This window comes from Belonocnema kinseyi, chromosome 6 (genome assembly GCF_010883055.1).
Source record: "Belonocnema kinseyi isolate 2016_QV_RU_SX_M_011 chromosome 6, B_treatae_v1, whole genome shotgun sequence".
In the NCBI taxonomy this organism is placed as follows: Eukaryota; Metazoa; Arthropoda; class Insecta; order Hymenoptera; family Cynipidae; genus Belonocnema; species Belonocnema kinseyi.
In genome coordinates, this window is record NC_046662.1 from 14,034,957 (window position 1) to 14,059,632 (window position 24,676).

At 35.8% G+C, this 24,676-nt stretch overlaps 1 protein-coding gene across 1 annotated transcript in view; it reads left to right on the forward strand.

The window, feature by feature from the left end:
* The window catches only part of LOC117175270, a 33,780-nt gene that overhangs the window by 1,387 nt on the left and 7,717 nt on the right, over positions 1-24,676 (forward strand). The window contains exons 2-3 of the mRNA XM_033364979.1: positions 3,037-3,250; positions 3,327-3,546. Coding sequence (XP_033220870.1) covers positions 3,037-3,250; positions 3,327-3,546 — 434 coding nt within the window. The remainder of the gene's footprint in view (positions 1-3,036; positions 3,251-3,326; positions 3,547-24,676) is intronic.

Consider the following 24,676-nt stretch of genomic DNA (forward strand, 5'->3'; position numbering starts at 1 on the left):
AAAATTAAAATTCGAAAATTTTTTCTAAAGCCTCCAGGGGACTTCGTTTTCGCACGAAAAAATTTTATGTGCCCTTATTGCATCCGGACCCACAATTATTGCCGTACAAAATATCATCCGTTAAAAAAAATGTTTAATGTTCATAAAAAATTACATTTCCTGTCATTATACAAACTTGTAAAATAGTCTGCAATGGGAAAATTTGATGTTTTAACTGTTTTGAGGTGCAGCTTATGAGAATGGTTTTTTCATCGAGTTTCAATTCGTGGGTTTAGCGCAATGGTTAAGCGCAATGGTTAAGACTCCCGACTGCTAGGCGATAGATTTTGGTATAGGTGTAGGTGTTCAAAACCTCGTAGATTTTGACATTTTTATTTGTATAATATGATGTTTGAAAATGTAATATATTTATTCACTCTAAACCGAGGACTTTTTAATATTGAAAGTCAAAATAGTCGCAATCATTTAATATTTATTTCGTAAACACCTCTAAATTTAGCACAAACTTGGTTATACCAATAAATATTTATTTGCATTTCAGAAATGTTTCGGTAATTTGAAAACATTTTTCTTTATATTAATCATCACATCATTGGTACAAATCACTAATTTTCCACAGACAATAATATCGTATTTTGAAACAATCCATATTTATTTAATTTTATAGAAGCAAAATGTTGCTTCTTAGTGCAAAAAACATACACTGAGAAAAAGGATTACTTGTACCAAGTGAATTTTACTTGGCTGAAGTAAGTGAAAGTCCTGTTTATTTTAAAAGAAACATTTATTAGAGGCAAATAAATACGACCTGTTGGTCGAAGGGAAATATTTCTTTTAATTAAAGAAATATTAATTGAAGACAAAAAATATACATTGTACATCAAATGACTGACTCATTGTTTCAAATGAATGTGCCATGAATTGAAATAAATATTTCTTTGAGATGGGGAAATAAGAATTACCAGGTGTATACATATGAAACCGGTATTGCCATCTAGCGGCCAGTAGGCACACTTGTAGGCACTGTCGGAACTTACCATTTGTGCTAATTGGCGTATTGTAATCTGTCAACAATATCCTACAGCACGCAAAAGATACCAATCGCACTCCGCACTTGGTCTTTCCATTTTTTCCGCATTCGGGAACAGGCCTTTTAAAATCAAAGGTGAACGGACCGACAACTTTAATTTTGTGATTTTGAATTCTCTTTTGTTAAAGCTCTTTTGGCTTTAACGAACAAATTCTCATTACGTATCTCGTGCTTCGCACTCGATTTTGTCCAACATGTCAACTTTTCTACATTATACACAATACTTTTATATCAATTATAATACATTTTTTATGTAACTCTGCCTGGGATTACTCATTACAAAAATTGCAAAATAAAAAGCAAATTGTATTTATCATGATTATTTTTGTATTTGTTTCTTATTTTACTTTAAATTGTATTCTAAGCTGCTCTGAAACATGTATCATTACAATTCATAATATACATAAAAATTAATTCTTATTTCCTTATTTTTATAATTTTTTTATTTTTAATGTTGTTTTTTTACAATTAAATAGAAACTACTGCGCATCTGCATAGGGTCTAATACAGAAACCTCTATAGGGTCCTATACAGGAGCCTATGTCCTCTATCGTCTTTTCTGTGCTTTTTCCAAAAAGTTCATGTTTGCATTTTTCATCTTATGTTTTACGATTAAAAGAAGATCTACTCGTCCAATAGAAAAATGATTAATAATAAATTTATAAATCTTTTTAGGAGAACAACTGTTGTCTGGTAATTGTCTGGATGAGCAATTTTTGTCTCATTTTTTTCGTAGCTTATATCGCGCAATTTGAGCTTTTTCACTTTTTTCGTATCTTGCATAGTTTGACCAAAAAAATGGAATTTTTGAATTTTTCATTATTTTTGGTACGATCAAATTTGGAATGTTGAACTTTTCGACCAAATTGAAAAAGTTGTTATCGTAGTCCTGTAGGGCTTTCAAAAAGCAAGGTTTTTCTTCTCCTGGCTTTTTTTCATATCATGCGTTGTTTGGCTTAAAATGTTCATTTCCGTTTGTTTTTTTGGATTTTGAAAATGCTCTAGCTCTGATAATTTTCTTTTTATAGATAGAAATCATGGGGATAAATTGTTTGAGTTTCTGAGTACTATGAACAACCGTACATAGAATTTTTAAATCCAAATCCAAAATGGCTGGCTAACGAACTTGACCTTTAGTTTAGGACACTAAACGAGTGTACCAAAGGGCAATCTAATAGATTACTTTTTTAAAAGTTATCGTGTTCACAGACAGACCGACATACGTACGTACAGACATAACAGACACATTCGTAAAAACCTGTTTTTCGGATTCAGGGGGTCTCAAAACGTGGACATTTGACAAAAACAGGGGTCTGGTTTAAATAGAAATTAATTCGGTTGAAGAATATTTTCTTGATGGTAAGAAACAGGATTTAAGTAAATGCATATACTTGGTGCTAAGAATAATTTTTGTCAATATACGTATTCCTCTTAAGGAATATTTATTTATTTTAAAGAACTATTTCCGTCAATTTATGGTACGTTTAGTTGAAACAACAAATCACGTCTTTCAATAAAAAAATTGTTTATAACACTAAGTAATATTTAGTTACATGTAATAATGATCATTTTGAATTTAGGTTATACTTTTTTACATTAAAGCAAACACTCTTCAGGTCAGAGAGCTCTTTCTAATATTTGATAACATATTTTTCTGTTTCAACGAATATTGCACAGTGTTAAGTGAATATTCAATTGTCTTGGTCATAGCGTTCCTTAGAAATAAACAAAATAGTTCTTTGCACTGCAGAAATATTTGTTCGGCCATATTCTTTCATCTTCCGTTCCACCACACTTGACAGATACAAGTCCAATCCTATTCGAGAATTAAGTCAACCGACTTATTCTCGGTAGCTGGAGGGTTGCGATCTCAAGTTTATAACTGCCATCCAATTTCCGCGTAAGCTTCAACCGTGTTAGGAGACCTAAATTCTCGCGAACAAAAGGCAGCAAATTCTCGCCGTATTCCAGTAAGTGAAAGAAGGGGGCGACGACTGGCAGGGCTCGATCCGTCCTTCCCGCCGCTGGAATGCGCGCAGGTTTCCTCGGCTTTAAAAGAGCTACGGGAGATCGGCAGGCAACCAGTCAGTACTCAGTATCTCTTCGACCGAGGAGCGCAGTGGATCACGGAGGACCGTGCGCTCCGACGAGCGATCCCCTGTGTTTATACCATTAATTTCATACCAGATTAATACTTTTATTTCTTTTTTAATTCCGGTGTTTCATTTATTTTTAGCCACCCTGGAATCTAATATTATTTTTCTCCTAAAATACTCGATCAAATTATCGGATACCGGAGCTAATCCCTCAGCATCCACGCACATCGAACGTTATCTACAGCAGCCACCCAGGATTCAGGATAGATACACCAGACGAGCTTCGGAGGCCACCCAGGACCCCACAATTGCTACAGTAACGAGGAACATCGGAGGAATCTCAATCCGAGGAACCGACAGGTAAGTGGAGTGTCCGCCAGGTTTTCGCAATATGTGCGGCACCGCCTGGAAATCTGGCGGTCCATCCGATCACGGTTTTTCGATAGTGCATGGCGCGATCACGTGTTTCATTCTCGATCGTTTCGCCTAGGATCGGCGGTTGACAGCTACCGGGCTGTCGACCGAACGACCTAGGATATTCCGCGACATCTTTCGGGTTCTGTCCCTTCACGCGGACCTTTCGGTTCTACAGAAATTTTTATTTCCCTTAGAACCCCCATTGATCACAACCCCATTCACTCGTAAAATTTAATATTATTTTATAATAAGTGTCATTTATTATTATTATTTCATAATATTTATTTGATAATTTTAAATTTCGGGGGGTATCAATTTTGCAAATTTAAGATATTCGTAAACAGGATAAATTACAAATTACTCTGTAAGACATCGACTTTCGACTATTGAATTTCGATATTCTTCTATCTTTATGGAGTCTTCCTAACCCCCTCTGCAATTGCATGGGCCTCATGTTACATTTTCCAAAGAAAATAATCAAACAAAAGTTCCGAAAACAATGTGCAGCAACCGTGTTCCACTTCGCTAATATTTCATCTCTCTATAATCTATATGTGAATATATGTACAGTAGAAGTCCGATAACTTTCCGTCCGATAAGTGTACACTCCCTTTAAAACGTCATCTCACGTACAGCACGCAAAACTAGTATATTGTTAGTGCACTCTGTTTTTGAAACTATTCTTTAAGACTATTTTGTTCGTGATTTTACATAATATGCATGCAGATCACTTGGTCAATACCAAAATTCTTAAACATGCACTTTATTTATTGTCTACAATGTTAATATTTTCGAGAATATTTTTCAAATACACCCGAAAAATAAGTGCTTAGTTTGGAAGTATTCACGTGGCACCGGTGTTTAGATAGATAACGCGCAATTTCTTCTTATAACACAACTGAATTCACTGTTCACTATAATTATTGATACTTATATAACTGAGAATACAATTAACAATTCGCGATTGTTCGAGAATTGGACTTGTACCTTAAAGCGTCAATTGACATATCAATCAACATATAATTAGACCAAAGACAGATATCTGGAAATCGACACAAGATAGCGACACTTCTGTTACCAGAAATATTGACCAGAAACAATCAACCAGAGTTCATTAACTAGAATTTTCTAGTCATATTAACCATAATTTTGAAATGAAATAACTAGAAATTTTTTCAGCAGGCGCTTCAAGTAACTTTAAGTAGAACTTTTTTTGAGTGAATGATATAATTTTTTAATTATTGAAATAATACCTATTTGTACAAGCATGCAGTTTACCTAGATTACCTAGATGGATTTTATTATTTTCAAGTAATAATTTTTTTTCTAAGAATACTATTATAAATATTTGAATAAATGTAAAACAGGTTTAAAAAATAATTAAAAGGAATTAATTTACTTGATAGAATATTACAGCGGACGTCCCCGGACTCTTTTTTAGGGATAATAACAAAAAAAATCATTTTGCTTAATGAAAATTTTATGCATGTGCACTATTTTGAGGTTAGGATCGTTTTCAGCTCTGTGCCATTCCGACAATGTAGGTCTGTAGCGTACCGATGCTCTCGCTAGAACATAAGAATAATTATTGAAGAGAATTATAAGACACATAACCCCAAATTACACGCACATCAAATTTAGTAAAACTAAAGTTTTTTTAATTAAACCACAAAAAAAAGCCTGAGGACGTCCATCAGCATATTTGCTATCATTTGCGCGATCTTGAAGATAACATCTTTATTATTATAGGAGAAAAGCCGAGGGAACCTAACACTCGTAAAATCGATAATTTTCTAAGTATCACATCCCCTTCAAGAACTTTTAATTTGTTTAAAAATTAAAAATTTTTTTAGAAGACAAATTATCACTTAAGAGATATCGAAATGTGTGCAAAATTCAGTGAAATAAAATATTTCTTCTACTTTTTATAGCTGAACCATACGCTTGAAAAAAAGTTATTACTTTTTCCATTGGGTAATTTAGTTAATGAAACGTTAAAAGATATTCAACTTGACCTGAAATGTTGGTCACAAAGAAAAAGTAAATTCAAGTCCAAAGATGGTTTGTTCGATGATATTGCACGGAATGGCCTTCTTTTTAATTTTATATGAATTTGGTATATTTCTTACTTATTTTCGACAGGAACTTGTTTTCCTTGTTGATATAATTAATGAATCTCAACTAAGAAAGGTACAATACGCAAGGGATCGGGTTAGAAGCGAGAAGATAAAAAAGTTTAAACCATAACTTTCCAAATCAAATAAAGCTTTTTTAAATTATATTCGACAGATGCATTATGTCACAAAGATAATATTAATGGCGTAAACGCGGCTTACCATTAATCCTACCAGTCGAAATGACCATGTTTGAATTAAGAAGGAACGCTCTTGCGGGTATTTTCAATTTTCAGACTAAGCTAAGATTTACGAAGTCTATTCAAGGTAATATACTACTGAATAGTATTTTCTTGTTTTTGGCTGCACGCGCACACACACGAACACACAAAAATATTTCACTTCTTTTAAATTCTTCTGACACTGTATTGATGTATTTTCAACGATGTGCCTCAACAATTCATAGCAGGAGTATATTAGGTGGAGATTTTTAGTGAAGTGAGAAATTAGGATAGGAGTGTAGAGGAAATTGCATTTACGATGCAGGATCCTTATCAGCATTTTAAGTTTGTCAGAAATTCTGAATCCTTTATTGTATATGCATTTGAATCAAAATGATTACAGGTCGAGGTTTTCAATCAGAACAAAGATCCTGATATATATTATCCCCAACCATATTTGATCAATATAGTGTAGATCAAAACCCCATATTCAGCACAATGTGACTGGCATAATTGGGTTGTGACTTTTTTGTTGACACATTTGCAGAAATAGGTACCTTAGTCAGAAATTCTGGATTCTTTATTTTATTTCCATTTGAAGAAAAAAGATTACAGGTCGAAGTTTTCAATCAGAAAAACGATTCTGATATATATTATCTCCAACCTTAATTATTTGTATGGGGTAGATCAAAATCCCACATTGATCGGTCAGAATTTAGCTGAGCAGGTGATGTTTTGAAGCGCAGGCTGTGTTTGGATCTATCAGATTGCCTGCGTGTCAAAGGAAGATGCGGCATATATATAGGAATGCAGGGAGAGACATAGCATGTGGAAAGGTGAAAGGGGAAGCAGAAAGGAGAGGGGAAAGAATAACTACGGCCAGTCTAAGCACATCGTTTCCCTATTTTCAAGTATGAATTCCAAAAAGCAGAATTAATAGAGATATCATGATGAAAGGAGGAGAAAATTTTGTGCTCGTGTGCACCCGTGTACGATGACCTTGGATTACATACATGCGCATTCCTTCTTTTTTCAAAAACATATGTTTTTTTCTTACCTTACTTTCAATTACTCTATCCTTCCACCCCTTGCATATTACATAGATGGACACAATATAAAATCTCTTTTCGAACTTTACATTAAATGTATTGCAAGTTTGTTTCCGCGACGTAAGATAACGTTTCCGTACATATAATATGGTAGTTTTCCAACGTTATTATTAAAATATTACCACACATGTGATGCGATGTTGTAGAAGATAGTCCTAAACAAATCGAGGGTCACTCATCCGCTAGACAGGCCAAAGTGAGTGTGAGGCAAATTTACAATACCGGCATAGGGTTAGTATACGTGAGAAATATCAAGATCCGCCCCTGATTGTTCGATTTTAATAAAAGATGTTAAGATTATAATACTAAATGAAAGAAACTTTAGGCCCCAAGGATTTTTGAAAATTTTTTAAATTAAGAAAGTTACGCCATACTGAATTTCGGGGTGTCATTATTGAATTTTTATCAAAACAGACACAATAGAGGAGAAATGATATATTTTAAGATTATAATACAATTATCCTTTTTTTCCAATTTTGCCGGAATAAAAGTCTAAAAAAAAATTGATTCTATTTACCGTGAATTTCAGTGAATCGTCCGCGAGCAGTATATGCTCGCATGCTCGCGGATCTCTTATTTGTCCATTTTCTAACAAAATCCAATTATGGTTTCCAGAAATATTTATAATTAAAAAAAAGTAATCCCAGCCTTATAATTTTACCAACTTTTATCAAAATCGAACGACCAGGGATAGATTCTTATACTTCTGTTGCACGCTCACAGAAGAGATTGAGTTGATTCAACAAATCAGTTTACTTAACCTACTTTGCTTGTTGAAACTAAAAAATCTGGTCAGATCTAATAAACCTTTGGTTATATTTAGAAAACACAATGAATTCGTTTGGTCAATTCAAAGTAATTATTTATTTGATTCAACCAGATGATTGTCTTTAGCGGAATATATTATTTGTTAGAAAATGATTTGGTTAAAGTAACGTGATAATTTGGTTGATTCAACCAAATACTTCCATTAACTACACTAAACACACCGAAACAGATTACGTCAGCCCACGCTGGTGGCCAGTTTGTATACTGAAAAGTGTCGAAAATATCGTGCGTCGTTTCATTATTTTTTGAAAAAATTGGTTCTACGAACACCGAAACACTCAGAGTGTCCAATTTATTGCAAAATCTGGGGTCTGTAGTCAGATTGCTACAGGCAATATAACCTATAAATCTATCATTGATGAAAAAACCCCAAATAAATGTATGGAAAAAGCCTTTCTGTCAGATTTGGTGAAGGTTTGGTTTTCTGATGCTGCACGTCATGTTTATCGAAAGTTTTAATTAATAAGAAGGGCTTTTTCCACACATTTTGTATGACCGTTGATATGACGGTTGTTGATTCAAACAAAATGTTTGTTTGGATCAACCAAAATAATTGGCTGAATCAGCCGAAATATTTATTGTAATTCACCAAACTTTCTTAATCAAAAAATTTCTTTGAAGCAACTAAACATGTAATTGATCATATAGCAATTTATTTATTTGTCTGATGCAACCAAATTTTTGTTGAATCAACCAAATTTTTTTCTGAGTATATACTGACCCTATTGTAAAGTAAAATTGCAATATTGGTATGACAAAGAGTCGCATTCTTCAAAATTGCAACACACGTATTGTAATTACCCCATTTTTTGTCACACTTCTGTGATAAAAGCGTGGGAAAATTCCAAATATTATTGAAAGTTTAACTATTATGATTGCAAATTTAGGTGCACATACAACCACACAGACGTGTATCTAAAAGTTACTTTTTATTTGTGAGTTTCATGGACTTTAAATTGAATATCTAATTACGTCGACATTATTTCATTTTTTGTGAGTTTGCACCTACAATCAAGAAAATACCCGTTTACAAACTTTGATTGAAATATTTCCTCAGCTTTCGAGGCCAAGGCAACATTATTCGAGTAACTATGGAATTCTTTCACAACTGTTATTGCTAAACAAACTTATAACGTCTAGAACATTCATTGATTTCGCAGTCCATGGTAAACTTCATGATCTATGAGGTACGGGTTTATATGACCTGATCTTGCTCAATTTTAGAGATAAGTTTTTTCGTATTAGAAAAATGCTAAGGAGTGAGAGAAAAGAAATAAAAAAACAAATTCCACCTAGCACTATCATTAACTATGGTACAACACGCTTTGTAAATTAAAAGTTCTAACGTGGGACAACATTTAACAAAAATTTTGACAAATGCAACAGAATTGGTTTTAAAGATTTGACAACGGTCCATCAAATCACAAATCAGGCTTCAAAATACGCAATAGCGATGCATAAATAGGAAAGCTCTAAGAAATGAGTAACTATAGCAAAACTGAGAATTGAGCCCCTGGGAAATAGAACGTCCTGAGCGCTCGAGACGAGTTTTCCTAGTAGGTAAGGGAGGGGAGGGGATAACGCGTTGCTACGGGCCGCATTAATTCGACACAAAATTTTAAAATCGCGATTACTCCGGTATTAATGGTCGTATCTAGATGATTTTTGGATAGTAATTTTCGTAAGTCTTTGCCACTTCTGATGAATATAGAATCATACCTCATTTCGTATAAATTCAAATCCCAAACTGAGCACGAAGTTTTCACAACTTCGAACTCAAAAACGTCGCTATAAATTTTCGAATTGTCCAAAACGACCAATATTTATCAAGTGCATGTACATTAATGCAATTTTTTTGACCCCGGATCCTGAAAGAGAAGAAAATTTTACATATAAATACGTCTTGTTCTGTTTGTCGAACCAACCTCTAAATGTCGTTTGGAGGTCATCTAGAGGTCAAATCCTTCTTTTAATCTCTCGGCTGATGTCTTAGTTAGGAACGGGTCTCGAACCAATGGACCTTATGTTTTTTAGGTCGCTGATCACGATCCTTGTATCCATATGAGCCCATCACGTCTATATTAAGGTCAAATGAAGGTCAAACTCCGTTATTCGGACGATATCATTTTTATGACACCTATGATTCTGTTTGTGTGTGTTTATTCGGATATTTGGGTATTATGTGTAGACTCGTGAGTATCTGGGCGTTTATGTAGGAGCTGTGTGTGTGTGTGTGTGTGTGTGTGTGTGTGTGTGTGTGTGTGTGTGTGTGTGTGCTGCATGTGTCTGCAAGTAGATCTGTGTTAACTTACGTGGGCTGGTTTGTATGTGTGTGCGTGTCTATCTGCGTATGTGGGTACAATCTGAGCCTTTGTGTGGATCCGTGTATGACTATGTGTGCCTGTGAGTGTGCATCTGTGCTGATTCCGCTCATTTCTTAAAGGTTTTCGGCGATATGCAAAAAATTGCGGGTATTGAAGCAATTCTAATTCAAAATTTGAGTTTAGATGTTATATAACTAGATTATTTAGGTAGGATATCTTCTCTCAAGGTCTTTTAAGTCTTAGTGAAATCTCAAAATCTGCTCCTCACTGAAGTCTCTCAGATTTTCAGGGAAGTAATCATTGTGGAACAGTCTTTCGGCAATATTCTTGTAATCAGGTACTTTGTTATTTCCCAAGATTTTTTTTTGAATTTCTTTGAAACTAGTCCGAGCTGCTCTTATTGTTTGTCATTCTCATTTTGAATTCATCATCATTCATCAGTTCCCTTATTTGGGAGCCATCGAAAACACCTTCATTGATCTGCATTTCAGAAATGTTGGGAAATTTCTCAAATATATACATGAAAGCAGTATGTGCATAGATCCTGAAGTTAATCCTTGCCTGAGTGACCAGTCCTTTTTCACATAATGTTGTTCTCGGTCAGTCACTAGCTACATATTGAACACGTTTACCATGCAATATACCAAACCTTTTGCTTTAGAGAAGAATTTCCGGAATGGGCGATCTCGATCACGATAAAAACTCATTCGAGTACCTGGAGCTAAAAAATTATTCTCTTTTAATCTAGAAGCTACGGGTTCGGACATTTCTTTCGAAATTCCTACATCTCGAACGAAGTCACTTAGCTCGTCTTTTTGCTGATCTTCGAATTCTTCAAATGACTTTCTGCTGTCTGCATAATTAGTTTATGTTTCAAAAGAGACTTCGTCAGTAAATATCTGATGTTCACTTTCAACCTCTTCAATGCTGATTAAAACAGCATGAGTCACAGATAGAACAGATGCATATAATATTGTAGAATTATTCTTTCTATTGTACTCAGATGTATTGGTCAATCAGTTATAGCAATCAGTGTCATGATTTTTTGGCTCTCGCCAGATCGTAGGAGAAACAAATATCTGTTTCTTCTTTTCCGTGATTCGCAGGGAGCAAGTAACGCATAATATTTTTGAAATCCAAAAATTGTCCATTCTACTGGTATCTATATCAAAACATTTTTTGTAATGTGCTTTCAATGTATCTGTACATTGCCTCCCCTGATTCGTGAGGACATATTTCCCACAAACAACGCAAAAGTTGTTTAATCGATGATAACATGGGGTTGCTGATGAACTTGTAGAATTATACTCTAAAAGGACCAAGTTTTCCAGCAAATTATAGCTGCGGTCGCATGGTGACGACGATTGCGGGCCCGCTTGCTCACCCTGACCAATCGCCGATACTGGGTTTCCGAGTCCCTGTATCGTACGGCTAATTTTTCTTGTGCCTGCCATGACGAATTGAACACCTTCACCCAGAGACTTCGCCGGTGACCCGTTGCCCACTGTCACCAAGTGGAGGCGCCACAGCAGCAGGCACAAAAATGTCGATTCACGATGTCCCTTCTTATAGCATATTATGTAAGTAATAAATCTTGGCCTATGTTTGACCTGGAGAATGACCCTGTTAGCCAAATCTAAGGTCATCCCTTACGGTGAATATGCTCAACAGTTGAATGCCATTTCGTAAAATGATAGGCCCATGGTCTGAAATTTAAAGTCGGTTGAATTTGAACACTCAAGCTTGAAATTAAACATTATTTCATATAATTTCTCATTTTAGACTCTGAACCTATCATTTCACGAAATCACATCCGCCGGGATCTTGATCAGCGACCCTAAAAACATAAAAGTCCACTGATTCGAGACCCGTTCCTAGCTTAGACGTCAGCCGCGAGATTAAAAGAAGGATTTGACCTCTAGATGACCTCCAAACGACCTTCAGAGGTCAGTGCAACAAACAGGCCATGACATAATTGGACGTAAAATTTTTCGCTCTTTCAGAATCCAGGGTCAAAAAATTGCATCAATCGAATTAAGGTCTTTGATATTTTATTTATAAATTGATGAAATAGGATATTACCATTCGAATTATAGCAATTTGCAGATCATTTTTGGTTTGATGTATTTTAGATTTTTTTTTATTCCCTCATATTGAGCACTGACACCAATTTTATACTGAATCGTCTAAGCCTTGAAAAAATTAATATAAGCAATAAAATTTGCACATTCGTTGCAAATCAACAAAAAAGTATGCACACACGTAACCTATCATTATTTTTTGAGCATTTTTAGCGATTTCTAGCGGAGAAAAAAATAAACGTTGAAAGTCGATAAAGTCGAGATCAAGTGACTAAGTTCGTTCATGAAATTTTCGTGTAAAATAATTTTCATTTTTTTGGTCTGATAAGTATTGTTGACAGTGAACCAACCAGCGGGACTCAGCGTCGGACTCGCCTTGTCTTTCGCCCCCGGGCGAAATTTTATTTTTATTATTAGAATTGTTTCACACCAGTACAAAAAATTCACAAGAATGTATAACCATTAGAAAATTTTAATTATTTTCTGAAGATGCACATTTCTCAAGATGGGACTTGGACGGATTTTCGAGTATCGCATTCTAAGATGTTCCTCAATTTTTTAAATCCAGGCATCTACTTTATCGACGTTAAAAGTTTATTTTCTAGTCCTGTAGTATTTTACTACAAAACTTTTTTCGTAATTATAAACATTTTGATGTATACAAACTTCTTTAGTGCTTTCTGTATAACTTCCTAAATCCTGAACACAATATCTCAATCCATGTGGACGTAGTCAGGACCAAAAAAATGAAAATTATTTCAATCTCTACACAAAAATTGCATGAACGAACTTAGTCACGTGATCTCGACTTTATTGACGGTCAAAGTTTCTTTTTTTCTCCGCTAGAAATCGCTAAATATGCTCCAAAAATAATGATAGATTACGTGTGTGCATCAAACCAAACATTATCTGCAAAGTGCTATGACTCGAATGGTAATATCCTATTTCATCAAATTATAAATAAACTTTCGTTAAAATTATGAACACATTGATGTATACAAACTTTCTGCAGTGCCTTTTATTTAATCTGTCAAATTTTAAACACGATATCTCAATCCGTGTGGACACAGTGAACACAAAAAAAAATGCTCATAACTTGGAACTAGTTTGGTCACAGGGTCACTCAAGAGCATGCCCTTAAGGGTATCAATAAAGGAGAAAATTCCACATGCGTACAAGCTGCGTATTTTATGAGCACGGTTCCAAAGATCAAAGACAAAATGAAGAGAGAAATACGTAGTGTGGATAAGAATATGCACATTTATAAGTGATTATATTTTTGAGTAAAAGAGGAAAATATCTGAAACAGTCACAAGGCTAAGGAATGCCCCAATTAATATGTTCAAAAGCAAATGCGCTATGCTTGTGGTAAAAAAGGGCACCCAAAAGGGCCGTTGCTGTTTACAGTTTTACTGTTTACTATTTTGCTCAAACGACTATCCGTGATTTAATTGCCATTACATATCCATAATATTGCCTGGATCACGGATGTACATTTTTTAATTTATGGTGTGCCCGCTAACTGACTCAGGATTTTGACCTCGACATATTAGAAGCCATGACCAATGAGCACTTTTGCAATTTCTAGTTCTCTCTTCCTGAAACTTCGGAGAAGTGAATCACTTCTAGTAAACCACTTTTAGCCTGACAAATGACTTTACTACTTTTCTTGTTTCTGGATGTTTCCTCTCGACGTGAGCATATAGCTGCACCTTCGTCCGAAATTTTCTTTCTGACGCCTTCCTTACCAGCAGCGTCGGACTCGCATATGGTAAGCAGCTTTCGTCCACGATGACTGTTTTTTCAACTCCTTGATGACGCTGACAACGCTGTAAGTTTGCTATAATAAACCCGTTTATATTTAAATTGTTGTGAATTATTGACTTCACCCAGTTCTCGACGTTACACATCATTAACCTTTCCTTTAATTGGCGAGATGTCTCACAAATTTTTTTGATTTTTTTTCAGCCTAAATTGTGTAAAACTTTCTTGAATAATCATACATTTTGGTTATTCAGTTACAGACGATAGTTACACATGCAAAAAATATACCCGCTGCGCGGGCACATTCTCATTGCGCGCGCAGGGCGCGCGGTAACGCTTTTGCGCTTCGCGCTCGTTTTCGTTCGTTTAATGCGTACTATTTACCTGCATTTTTTCAAATATCGTGTATACTATAAATTAAATCGAAAACCGTGATTTAAACTTCAGAGGAATTACAACCATAAATTGTAACTGGATTTTTTTCAATTTATTTTTTAAGAAGGTTCTCAAAGCACCTACGGCTTTGACGATTACATTCTTATTACAAAACTCGCTCTTCGCGTTCGATAATTCGTGTCCACTTAAAAAACTCCATAAAGATTATTTGTAAATCTTATTAAAATCTACTAAAAATAACGTTTTAAACTTATGGATCTCTCAGAAAATCAAAATTGCATATTTTTTAAAATGATCTAACTTTTGTAACTTTTGTCTAATTAAAGAATTTCATGATATTAGTTTCGGAAATCATATATTTTACATCTAGTAGAAATTTGGATTGATATTTCTTTACCTTTGAAAACAAAATTTTTTTTTTTTTTTTAGAATATTTTCAAAATGTTGAAAAGCATATAACTTTTTGAAGTTTTATGGAATTTAAAAATGTCATTAGGACAATTTTCAAGTTTTTTTGGCGCGTATCCGAAAATGTAACAAAAATTTCTAAAACTCATAAAAAATTTTTATTTAAATTGTGGAAAAAGCCTAAACTTTTTGAATTTTTGTCTAATCGAAAAACTTAACTGACATAGTTTCTAAATATATTTAATATCTAGTGATGAATTTAAATGAAATTTCGTAATCTTTTAGAAAAATTTTCATCGAAATTACAAATTTTATTTGGATAATTTGCAATTCTTCTACCCATCTATAAGAAACTTTGACAAACAATTTTTAATTAACATTTTTTTTCAAATTTTAAAAATGCTCTAAATTTTGTAATTTTGGTTGGAAATATCTGCTTAACGAACTTCGCCTTCATTTTAGGAACTTTAAGAAGTTATATCAAAGGCTGACTTAATTGGACAAATCCTTCAAAAGTTAATGTAGCTACAACATTCAGGTAACCATATATACAGAGAGACAGGCAGACAGACAGACACCGATAAAATTTTACGATTTTCGGATTCTGTGAGTTCCAAAACGTAAAGATCCGTTAAAGACCAGAGATCGAAAATTTGGACCAAAATCGACGATTTGGTACTTCAAAATTCAGTTAAATCGAATCAGTGGATATCAAGGAAATGTGTTGATCATATATTAAAATTCTATTTCAAGAAAAATGCGTTTAAGTTCGTTTTATAAAAAAATGAGAAAAAACATTCGTATTTATAATCTGTGATGTTATTCCTGCTGATATTTTTTTGCTGATTTCTCTATCTATGTAATCATATTAAGCCTGTGACAACATTTTAAAAATAACAATGACTCAGAAGACAAAATGACCACGAATCCAGAGAAAAAATATAATACAAATAAAAACGCGAATGACAGAATTAATAATTAAAATTGTTATAATTGTCATCTAACAGGTGATCTTAAAAGAGAATTCCCATATTACGGGTGTAAACAGGGAAACTGGAAGAGCGGGTATTTGAACCAAAGATATTAAAACTCAATACCGGAACGCCAGAATTCTTAAACTCGGATAAAGGCGAAATAACGGAAACACGTTTTCATATTATGACAAAGTTCGAATTAAAGTCGGTAAACACAAAAAGCATGTTATGTTCAGGTTAGTCCCAAAATTTAACTTCGCAGGCATTTTAGGTGTAGATATGCTGAAAGCTCTACGGATGACCCTAGCTTATCACTCGGAAACTTGGTGCTTACCAGGGAGTCCCCCCACCCGCTATCCTATGGAAGCTTATCCAACCGCGTTACCCATCAAGATAACTGAGGTTGAAATCAAAACTAAACCTGACATAACACTAAAAAAGATTAAGGAAGTTAAAAACGCAAAAATTGAAGATAAACTGAGAATCAAAGAGAGCAGTTCTTTATGTAGAACTCGTAACATTAGTAAGTTCAATATATGCTGTTCTAAAGCATCGAGACCTACATTGTTCAAAATTTATTGGTTTTACGTTTTATTTGTAATATTGCTACAAAATTAATTTTGCGTTAACAGTCAACAAACTTTAAAATATACAAATACATGCGTTTCCCGTGTAGAAATTCAAATGGGAAACCAGCGAGGTTCCCAACCATTTGACCCCACTTAAAGTCGGGGGCTAGTCGGGTCATTTGGCTAGCCTCCGACCAGTAGCGTCGCGGTAGATTACTCGGGGGCTAGTCAGGTGACCCGAATTAACCTAATCTGGGCCTGAGCTGGTACTAGTAGGAGCCATAAGATAATACAATTGTTCCCAAGAATTTAAACTTTACCAAATTTTTTGGGGAATTGTCCCCAAAATTGTGTTGACGCTAATTTCCACACATTTTGGGAATTTTCCCCGAAGTTTAGTAGGGAAAATTCCCCAAACATCCGTATGGAATATCAAACAAACTCCCCAAAATTTGTGGAACATTCCTTAAAAGTTTGTCAAAATACTCACTATTTAAGGCAATCTCCATAAACTTTTTGGAAATATTTAAAAGTGCTCAAATTGACCCAAGATTTAATGGAAAGCATATCCTACGCTTAAAAATCCATAAATTTATGTGACTAAAATTCCCCAAAATTTGTGGAATATTAATCAAATAAAATTTTTTATTTTTCTGTACTGACCCATTGACGCTGAGGTGTTCAGTTTTAAACAACGCATTCTCTCTTGCTGATCGTACGATATTTTTTCTTGAAAACATCTCAGGGGTTTTCGAGGGTTCCATTTCTATTGGCGGTATCAGTCTTTTGTTATAACCCCTAGAAGATCCAATATGGCGGTCACAATTTAGGGCTTTAAAAAAGAAAAAAGGATACCGCACAAAATAACAAGAAAAAAGTGTACAGTCGTTTGGAACCAAACTTTGCACATTGATGAAACAATAAAAAAATATGGAACCCGTGTCTTGTCATTTCTGTGGAAGCCGCTTCCTAGGGGTAGAAACCACCCCTAACAAACCACAAGCATGCGAACCCACCTGAACCTGAGAACAGTGAGACTAGTCGCATGTTTTTCTTTGAATATTTAAATTCCACTCCACAAGTGAGTTAACACACCTAACTCCTAATCCTCCTCTTCCCCAGAAACCACCCCTACCATACCCCTCAAATTACCTATCTAACCACTCATATTCCACTCTACCTACCTACAAACTTACCTGGGAATATACCTGCCAACCCACTCACCTACCTACTTCCCTATCTACTTCCTTAGCCACCAAACTATCTATTTTCAAATTCACATACTCACCAAGCTAGCTATTATCTACTAACGGCCCACCTAACTACCTGGACTTTTTTGTGCTTATAGCCTCCTTCCTATGATTACATTAAATTCGACTTATTTTAAGTTAAGCAAATAGTCGGAACAGAAAATGCATCGAAAATCTTCATTTGTATCTGATGATTTTCATTAAAATGAGGAAAGATAGTTCTTTTATACCTCCTTAGTGTTTTTTTTTGTTATGTAAAACTTGCTGTATAGTTTAGGCGAGAAGACTAGAGACAGGAGGACTAACTTCCTATACTGAGCGTGTATTCTTGTGAGTCAGAAAACGTCCGCCAGCTATCCATTGAAGATGAACTGCGCAGAATGCTACTGCGCACTCTGTATGCATTCTAACGTTCACATTCGCTTTATGCGCGCCTTTCTACGGCGCAGACAGTCTTTGATCCCTAGCTGGCTCACTGAGCTGGCGACGCTTTTTGACTTACCTCCACCACCTGAGTTGGTCCCACTGCCTCTAGTCTTCTTGAGTTTGCGTACGGAGAATGATGTGTATGAGCCAAGCGCCGTGATATCGTCAATACGCAAAGTCCACTCGTCACCGTGATAATTGTAGATTTACAAGTGTACGGTATTCTTAGCAACAATACACTCGAGGTCACATTCGACGAGTTATGCGTAGGTGATGAAATTATTTTTTTGCTACAAATCTTTCCGTGTTAGGGATGACGTTTAAGTGGCAGTCTAACGGTTGGATGCTTAGGTAATATAATTCTTTATGTGTTTAAAATCTGTCTAGCTGTTAAATTTCGTGTCAATCGTGATTTGTGTATGTAATGAGTTTTAGAATTGCCACGTTACTGTTCATTATAAGAAAAAAAAATGAGTTTAAGAAATCCTTGCGCTAATAAAGTTAATACGTTTTGTCACGTTTGTCGCAAGTATGAAACGGAGAAATACCGTCGATCAATTAATGAATCGATAAAAACGTCATGCTTCAACTGTTATGGAACTTCAATAAAAAATTTGGATAAACCGTGGGTAACAACTTCAATTTGTCATACTTGTAGATTAAATTTTCTCAAATTGGGAAGATGAAAGTACCAAGACGCAGATTGTTATTCAACCAACTGTTTGGCGTGAGCCCAACGATCATAATACTGATTGTTACTTTTGCTTATGCAAAACATGAGGTTTTTCTAAAAAGTATTTGGAGAAAATCCTTTGCCCTGATGTAAAAAGTGTTACACCAACCAGCCAAGATTGATACAAGAAATCACTCTGAAAACAAAAGTGATCGATTAACTCACGAATCAATGGATATTGACGATCCTAAGATTCTTCGCGGGAAGAATCAGATGATGAAAGTCCTAAATTTTTTAACCAAGACGGATTAGACGATTTTATACGTGACCTTGATCTTCCAAAAGATAAAGCTGATCTTGCGATTTTAGACTAAAAAGAGGAAACTATTGTACCTGGCACTAGAGTTACTGTTTACAGAAATAGAAAAGAAAAGTTTATCAAGTACTTTTCAATGGACAGTGGTATTGTGTATTGTAATGATAACGAAGGACTCATTATTTATATGAAGTAAACTTATATAAGCCAAAGGGTTGGCGTCTGTTCGTGGATTTCTTCTACAGAAAATCTGAAAGCAGTACTATTAAATAATGGAAATAAGTACGCTGCAATTCCAGTAGGTCACCTACTAACACAAAATAACAAAAAGAATTTTTTCATTTTCATTTACAACAAATATAATGTATTATTGTATCGCGATTACGATTTGAAAAATAATATTGAGAAACAACGATCAATGCGAGAAAGCGCTCGATTGGTATCCCCCCCCCCCCCCCCCCCCCCCCCCACACACACTTTTTAGCTGGCGGCGGCTCAGCCGTTGGTCTCATACGCTCTTCGCCTTTTTTCACTCACGCGTTAATGATCACTTCAACTCGCGTTTTCACCTAGAAGATTTTATTACATATGAATCATAATTATTATTGAAAAAGTAGAGGAACTAGCGAAACTTTAAATTTTTGTTTTATGTCCGTGGGTCCAATACACGCGAGACTATCGTTAAAGAGACAGATTGTTCAATATTTCAAAAATAATACATTTTAGAAAAAATTGTTTTCCACCCTTGTGCAAGAGGTGGTTTTGTGCCTTACTCGAGGTTATCTTTCCGAGCGAAAATATCCAGCGTGGTAAAAAAATACCTCTGGCAACAAGTTGCAATAGTATTTTTCATCATTTCTACCTCAAAATCTGGTATTAAATTGTCATTTTGAGGATACAATCGTAACCTCTTACGTGATTATTATAGGACATGATTGTCATCGGACGTGATTATTGTCAGGGATAATTCCCCGCTCGTGTTTACAAAACATAAAACCGAGTTGAAAATTCATTTAAAAGGGTTAGAGGAAAAAATTCAATTCTTTGTACATATTCTTATTTCTTACATTTTATATGTGCACTTTTTCCCTTCTTTTAAATTTGTAAATTTTTCTCAGTTAAATTTAGTTTTTATAACTTGTAATTTACTTTTTATTCTCTCTACTTTACATTTAAGACTCTTTTTTTATCTTGTAAATTTTATGCTCCAGTTATTACTTTCTTTTTTTCCTACTAATTTCTTTCATTTCGTGAGTTTTATATCCGTAATTTACTGTTATATTTTAACATTTTATAATTTCTTTAAATTTTATTTACTTCTATCTTTATATTTTTAGTTTGCTCTCTTGTAATTTTCCGAAATTTCAAAATCGTGTCAATTACTCAATTTTCAATATTTTTCAAATTTCCTAGTTCAGGCCGCGGCCACAGCTTCGCAGACTAAAATGCCATTTGGTTTTTGGTTTCAAATAAGCCCTTCGCCCGGAATCATGCCCGCCATGGATACACTTTTTTTATAGAAGTGTCTTCGAAGTTGCGCCATATGTACTATAATAAAGATTTTGGTTTCAAACTTGCACAATTTACTGTTTAAATGTGAATAAATATATAGTGAAAAGTTCAAAGTTGTATATTGTTATCGTTCGTCAAAAAAAATTCCCAAAAAACATTTAAAAAACGGGCCGTCACACGGGGTGACCCCCTTAACCAATGGAGATTTAATTGTAAATAAAATGAGTAATGAAAGGCGTTTAAGGGACTTACAGCAAAATCAATCACATTTAAAAAATACATTCGAACGTAAGGTGATACCATGCAGAAAAATGCCCTTATGGAAAAACCTTGCCATTCCTAAATTTTCTGGTAATGGAAAGGAAAGGCCCATGCAATATCTGAGGGATTTTGAGACCTACGTTAATGCTGTTGGCGTTAGTAAAACGCAGCAGCCTTGTGTGGTCTTGGCTTCCTTGGAGGGCATGACCAAAGAATGGTACAATCTCATGTCAAAAGACAGCGATGACATCAACACCTTCGAAGCCAAATATACCAAGAAATTCTGGAATGAGAACGCTCAACACCAAATAAGCAGGGAGTTGGAATTTGGGTGGTATAACCTGCGGAGTAAAATTAATTGAGCGGCTTATGCTAACCAAATAACAACGAATGCTAGGGATTTGATTCCACCTCCTAACAATTCGGAAATTGTAAAGCGGGAGAGAGAGACTTTTTTGAAGCATATCGTGACATGTGATGAAACATGGGTGCATCATTACACTCTCGAGTCCAACATGGCGAGTAAAGAATGGCGAAGGAAAGACGAAGCCGGTCCTGTGAAATCCAAAACCCGTCTTTCAGCCGGTAAGGTCCTCGCGACCTTCTTTTTCGACTACAGAGGAGTGTTTCTCATTGATTTCCTACATGATCGACGTACGGTTAACGCTGCCTACTACTGCCAGCTGTTGGAGGCAGCAAAAGCCGCTTACAGAAGCAAAAGACGCGGTAACCCCATCAGAAACGTCATCCTTCTTCATGACAATGCCAGGCCACATACGGCGGGTGAAACGAAACAAAAACTGGAGGATATGCATTGGGAAACCCTTGAGCATACTCCATACAGCACAGATTTGTCACCCTGTGACTATCATTTGTTTGCGCCTATGAAAGATGCACTTGGAGGATTGCGATTTGACAACGATCAAGATGTTGAGGAATTCGTGCGCAATTGGTTGATGACTCGACCTCAAAGTTTCTACGAGCAAGGAATTAACAAGCTTCAAAACCGCTGGAAAAAATGTGTGGAGCGTGAAGGAGACTATGTAGAAAAATAATCAATAGTATTTTTGTATTGTTTTATAAATAAATAAATATTAAAAAAGAATTCCGGTTAATATTTGATTCACCCTCGTATGAAGGTCCCTTTTCCATAAAAAAGCATAAAACCTGGAACATTTATCCTCCAGGATCCAATTACCCTCGAAGATAATGGTCAATACCATGCTCATACAGTTATATAAATATATTTAGAAAAAAATAGAAAAAATACAAACGTAAAAAGATAAAACTTTCTAGTATTACCCCATACAAAAAAAAGATCTACTTACACGTAGACATTTTTACATACTCATTACATGTATAAAAAATCTATGTTTTAAATTTAACAAAATTAATAAGGTTTGCATGTTCATCCTCCCTTTGGAGATACACTTTGTAAGCAATCATCTCTTTATAAAATAACATACATATGTCATCTCATTGCATGTATGTATAGATGGATCCGTTAGCAATATGTGTAAACTGGTAGACCAAATTGAATTTACGCTAGTCTATCCTCAATATGCAAACACATAAGAGGCCCTCAGTGTAACACCTCGCATGCGTCGATTCTATTCGCTATTATTTGCTTTTCACCAACATAACCTCTATTTCCGAAACAAACAAAAGAAAACCATGGTTCTACACTCTTGTTATGGTTCCATAGTTTGAGAACCACTCTAAACCAATTTGCCAGAAATTATTTCCTGTTTGTGTTTACAAAACATAAACCCAGGCTGGGAAAACCTTCCGGGTTTAATTGCTTTAGAGTGGCAATCAGACGACCTTGCTTTCTCTCCATGAGTCATAACAGCATGGGAGGAAGAGAGTCATAAACACACACCTGGCGAATGTGCGACGGAAAGCTTCCCCGTCACTCTCTCTCTCTTCCTCTTAGCCGGATAAGCGACTAGCGTTCACCAACCTAATGTATTTCACACGAAATATTAAAATCTCCATTTTTTCTTTTTTTTTAAATTATTCAAATTAATCAGGGTTAGAGGACACCGAAAAGTATAGACTTGTATATATTCTCTTTCACGAAATAATTTCAATTATCTTCTAAATTCACTTTATTTTTGCTCTTATACTTAGGGAACTCTTATTTTCATCCTATTCTGTTCATCAAATTTCTATAACATTACTTTTATAAGTTACATTTATTATCATTGTGTATTATTAATGTTTCTCCTACAAATTTTTATGTAATCATATTTCTGATATTTTCTCTACTTTAGTATTTTCTTGTATTTTACTTTTCATATTTTTACTTTTGTATTTTGTATCTATAATTTATATGTTAAACCGACTTTAGTTTTAAGTACTTAGACATTTTGTTCATTTTATAATTTGTATTTTCGCCTTGGAATTAGGTATTATTTTACACAACGCTCGAATTTTATTCAAATTTCGCACCACGTGCCATTTTGCCGCGAGATACCAAGTTGAACTGCGAACTCAACGTTGCGTAGAGTAGATATAGACGGGGTAGCCGCTACGCCCCTCCATCAGCGATGCGAAAGGACGAGAGGATCGAACCAATCGCTGGTCGGACCGCCTCTCGGCTGGCGGAAATAAAAGCGGGTACGTGCAAGCGAACGCACGCACTCTTATTCGGGCTTCAAGTTGAGTAACCTTAGTCCCCTGGTCGCTTTCGGTACTTGTACCATTTTTTTGAGAATAAAAGTGCTTTCCAATTCCAAAAATAATTGCAGTTGTAGCCTTTCTCTCTCTCTCTCTCTCTCCTTGCTCTCGCAAGTCCTCTTCATCTTCCAACTCGCTCACTCACTCCTTGACCAGAATCCTGCTATCCTTCAGTCCTCTCTCTCTCTCTCTCGTGGTCGGTAAGCTCTCAGCAGCCCGCCACAAATCTTTACTTATTTCAGGGTCGGTAAGCTCTTAGCGGCTCCGCCCGCTCTCTTTTTTTTGTCAGAGGTCGGTAAGCTCTTTGCAGCCCCGCCTCGACTGCTTTCCTATCCCTCTACTCACTTGTGTGTCGTTAAGCTCTTCTAGCATCTCCGGTAGCCCCCTCTTTCTATATTTCTAAGGCCGGTAAGATCTTAGCAACTCCGATTGCCTTTAGCTACACTTATTTCGGGGACCGGTAAGCTTTTCTTCCAGCTCTGATTGTCTCTGCTTGCTCTTTCCTCCTGCTCCTTATCCTCCAACCAGGCGTATACCTGGAAAAACCAAATCCTCATGTCCCGGCAAGCGCACCCGAATCCGCCACCGCTTAGCCTCTCTCCGCGATGCCCTTCAAGCCGGTCTTCCTGTGGAAGACCGTCAAGTCGATGGACCGACTTGACGGGTTCCTGCGGACCAATGACCGAAACCTGCTCGTCCGAGGATCGCTTCCAGCCTCGATCAACAGCAGCCAGAAGTCATGATAAAGTAGCCTCTGCCCAGGAGGGCACCGAGCGGCTCGCCATGCCCGAGAAGACACCACAAGTCGTGGTAAAGTAACCTCTGTCCAGGAGGGACACGAACGGCTCGCCAGGCCCGCGAAGACATCGGCATCCTCGTAGTGAGAAGCCTCTACCCAGCAGGGTACGACGGCTTTCCATACTCCTTCCGGCCAGCCTCCGTGCCCTAGACGAGTCACACGCACTACCATCGATCAAGACACGATCGCCCACCACTACTGTACATCAAGTCGGTTCACAAACCAAACATCACGGCTTTTATTACTCTAAGTTAAGGTAAGTTAAGGTTCAGTTATAGGTACGCTAAGGATAGTCATAGAATTTGGGAATGTTTTCTTCCTAGCTTCTTTATCCTCCTGGTTGGACCTAATATTTCGAAGGTGTCG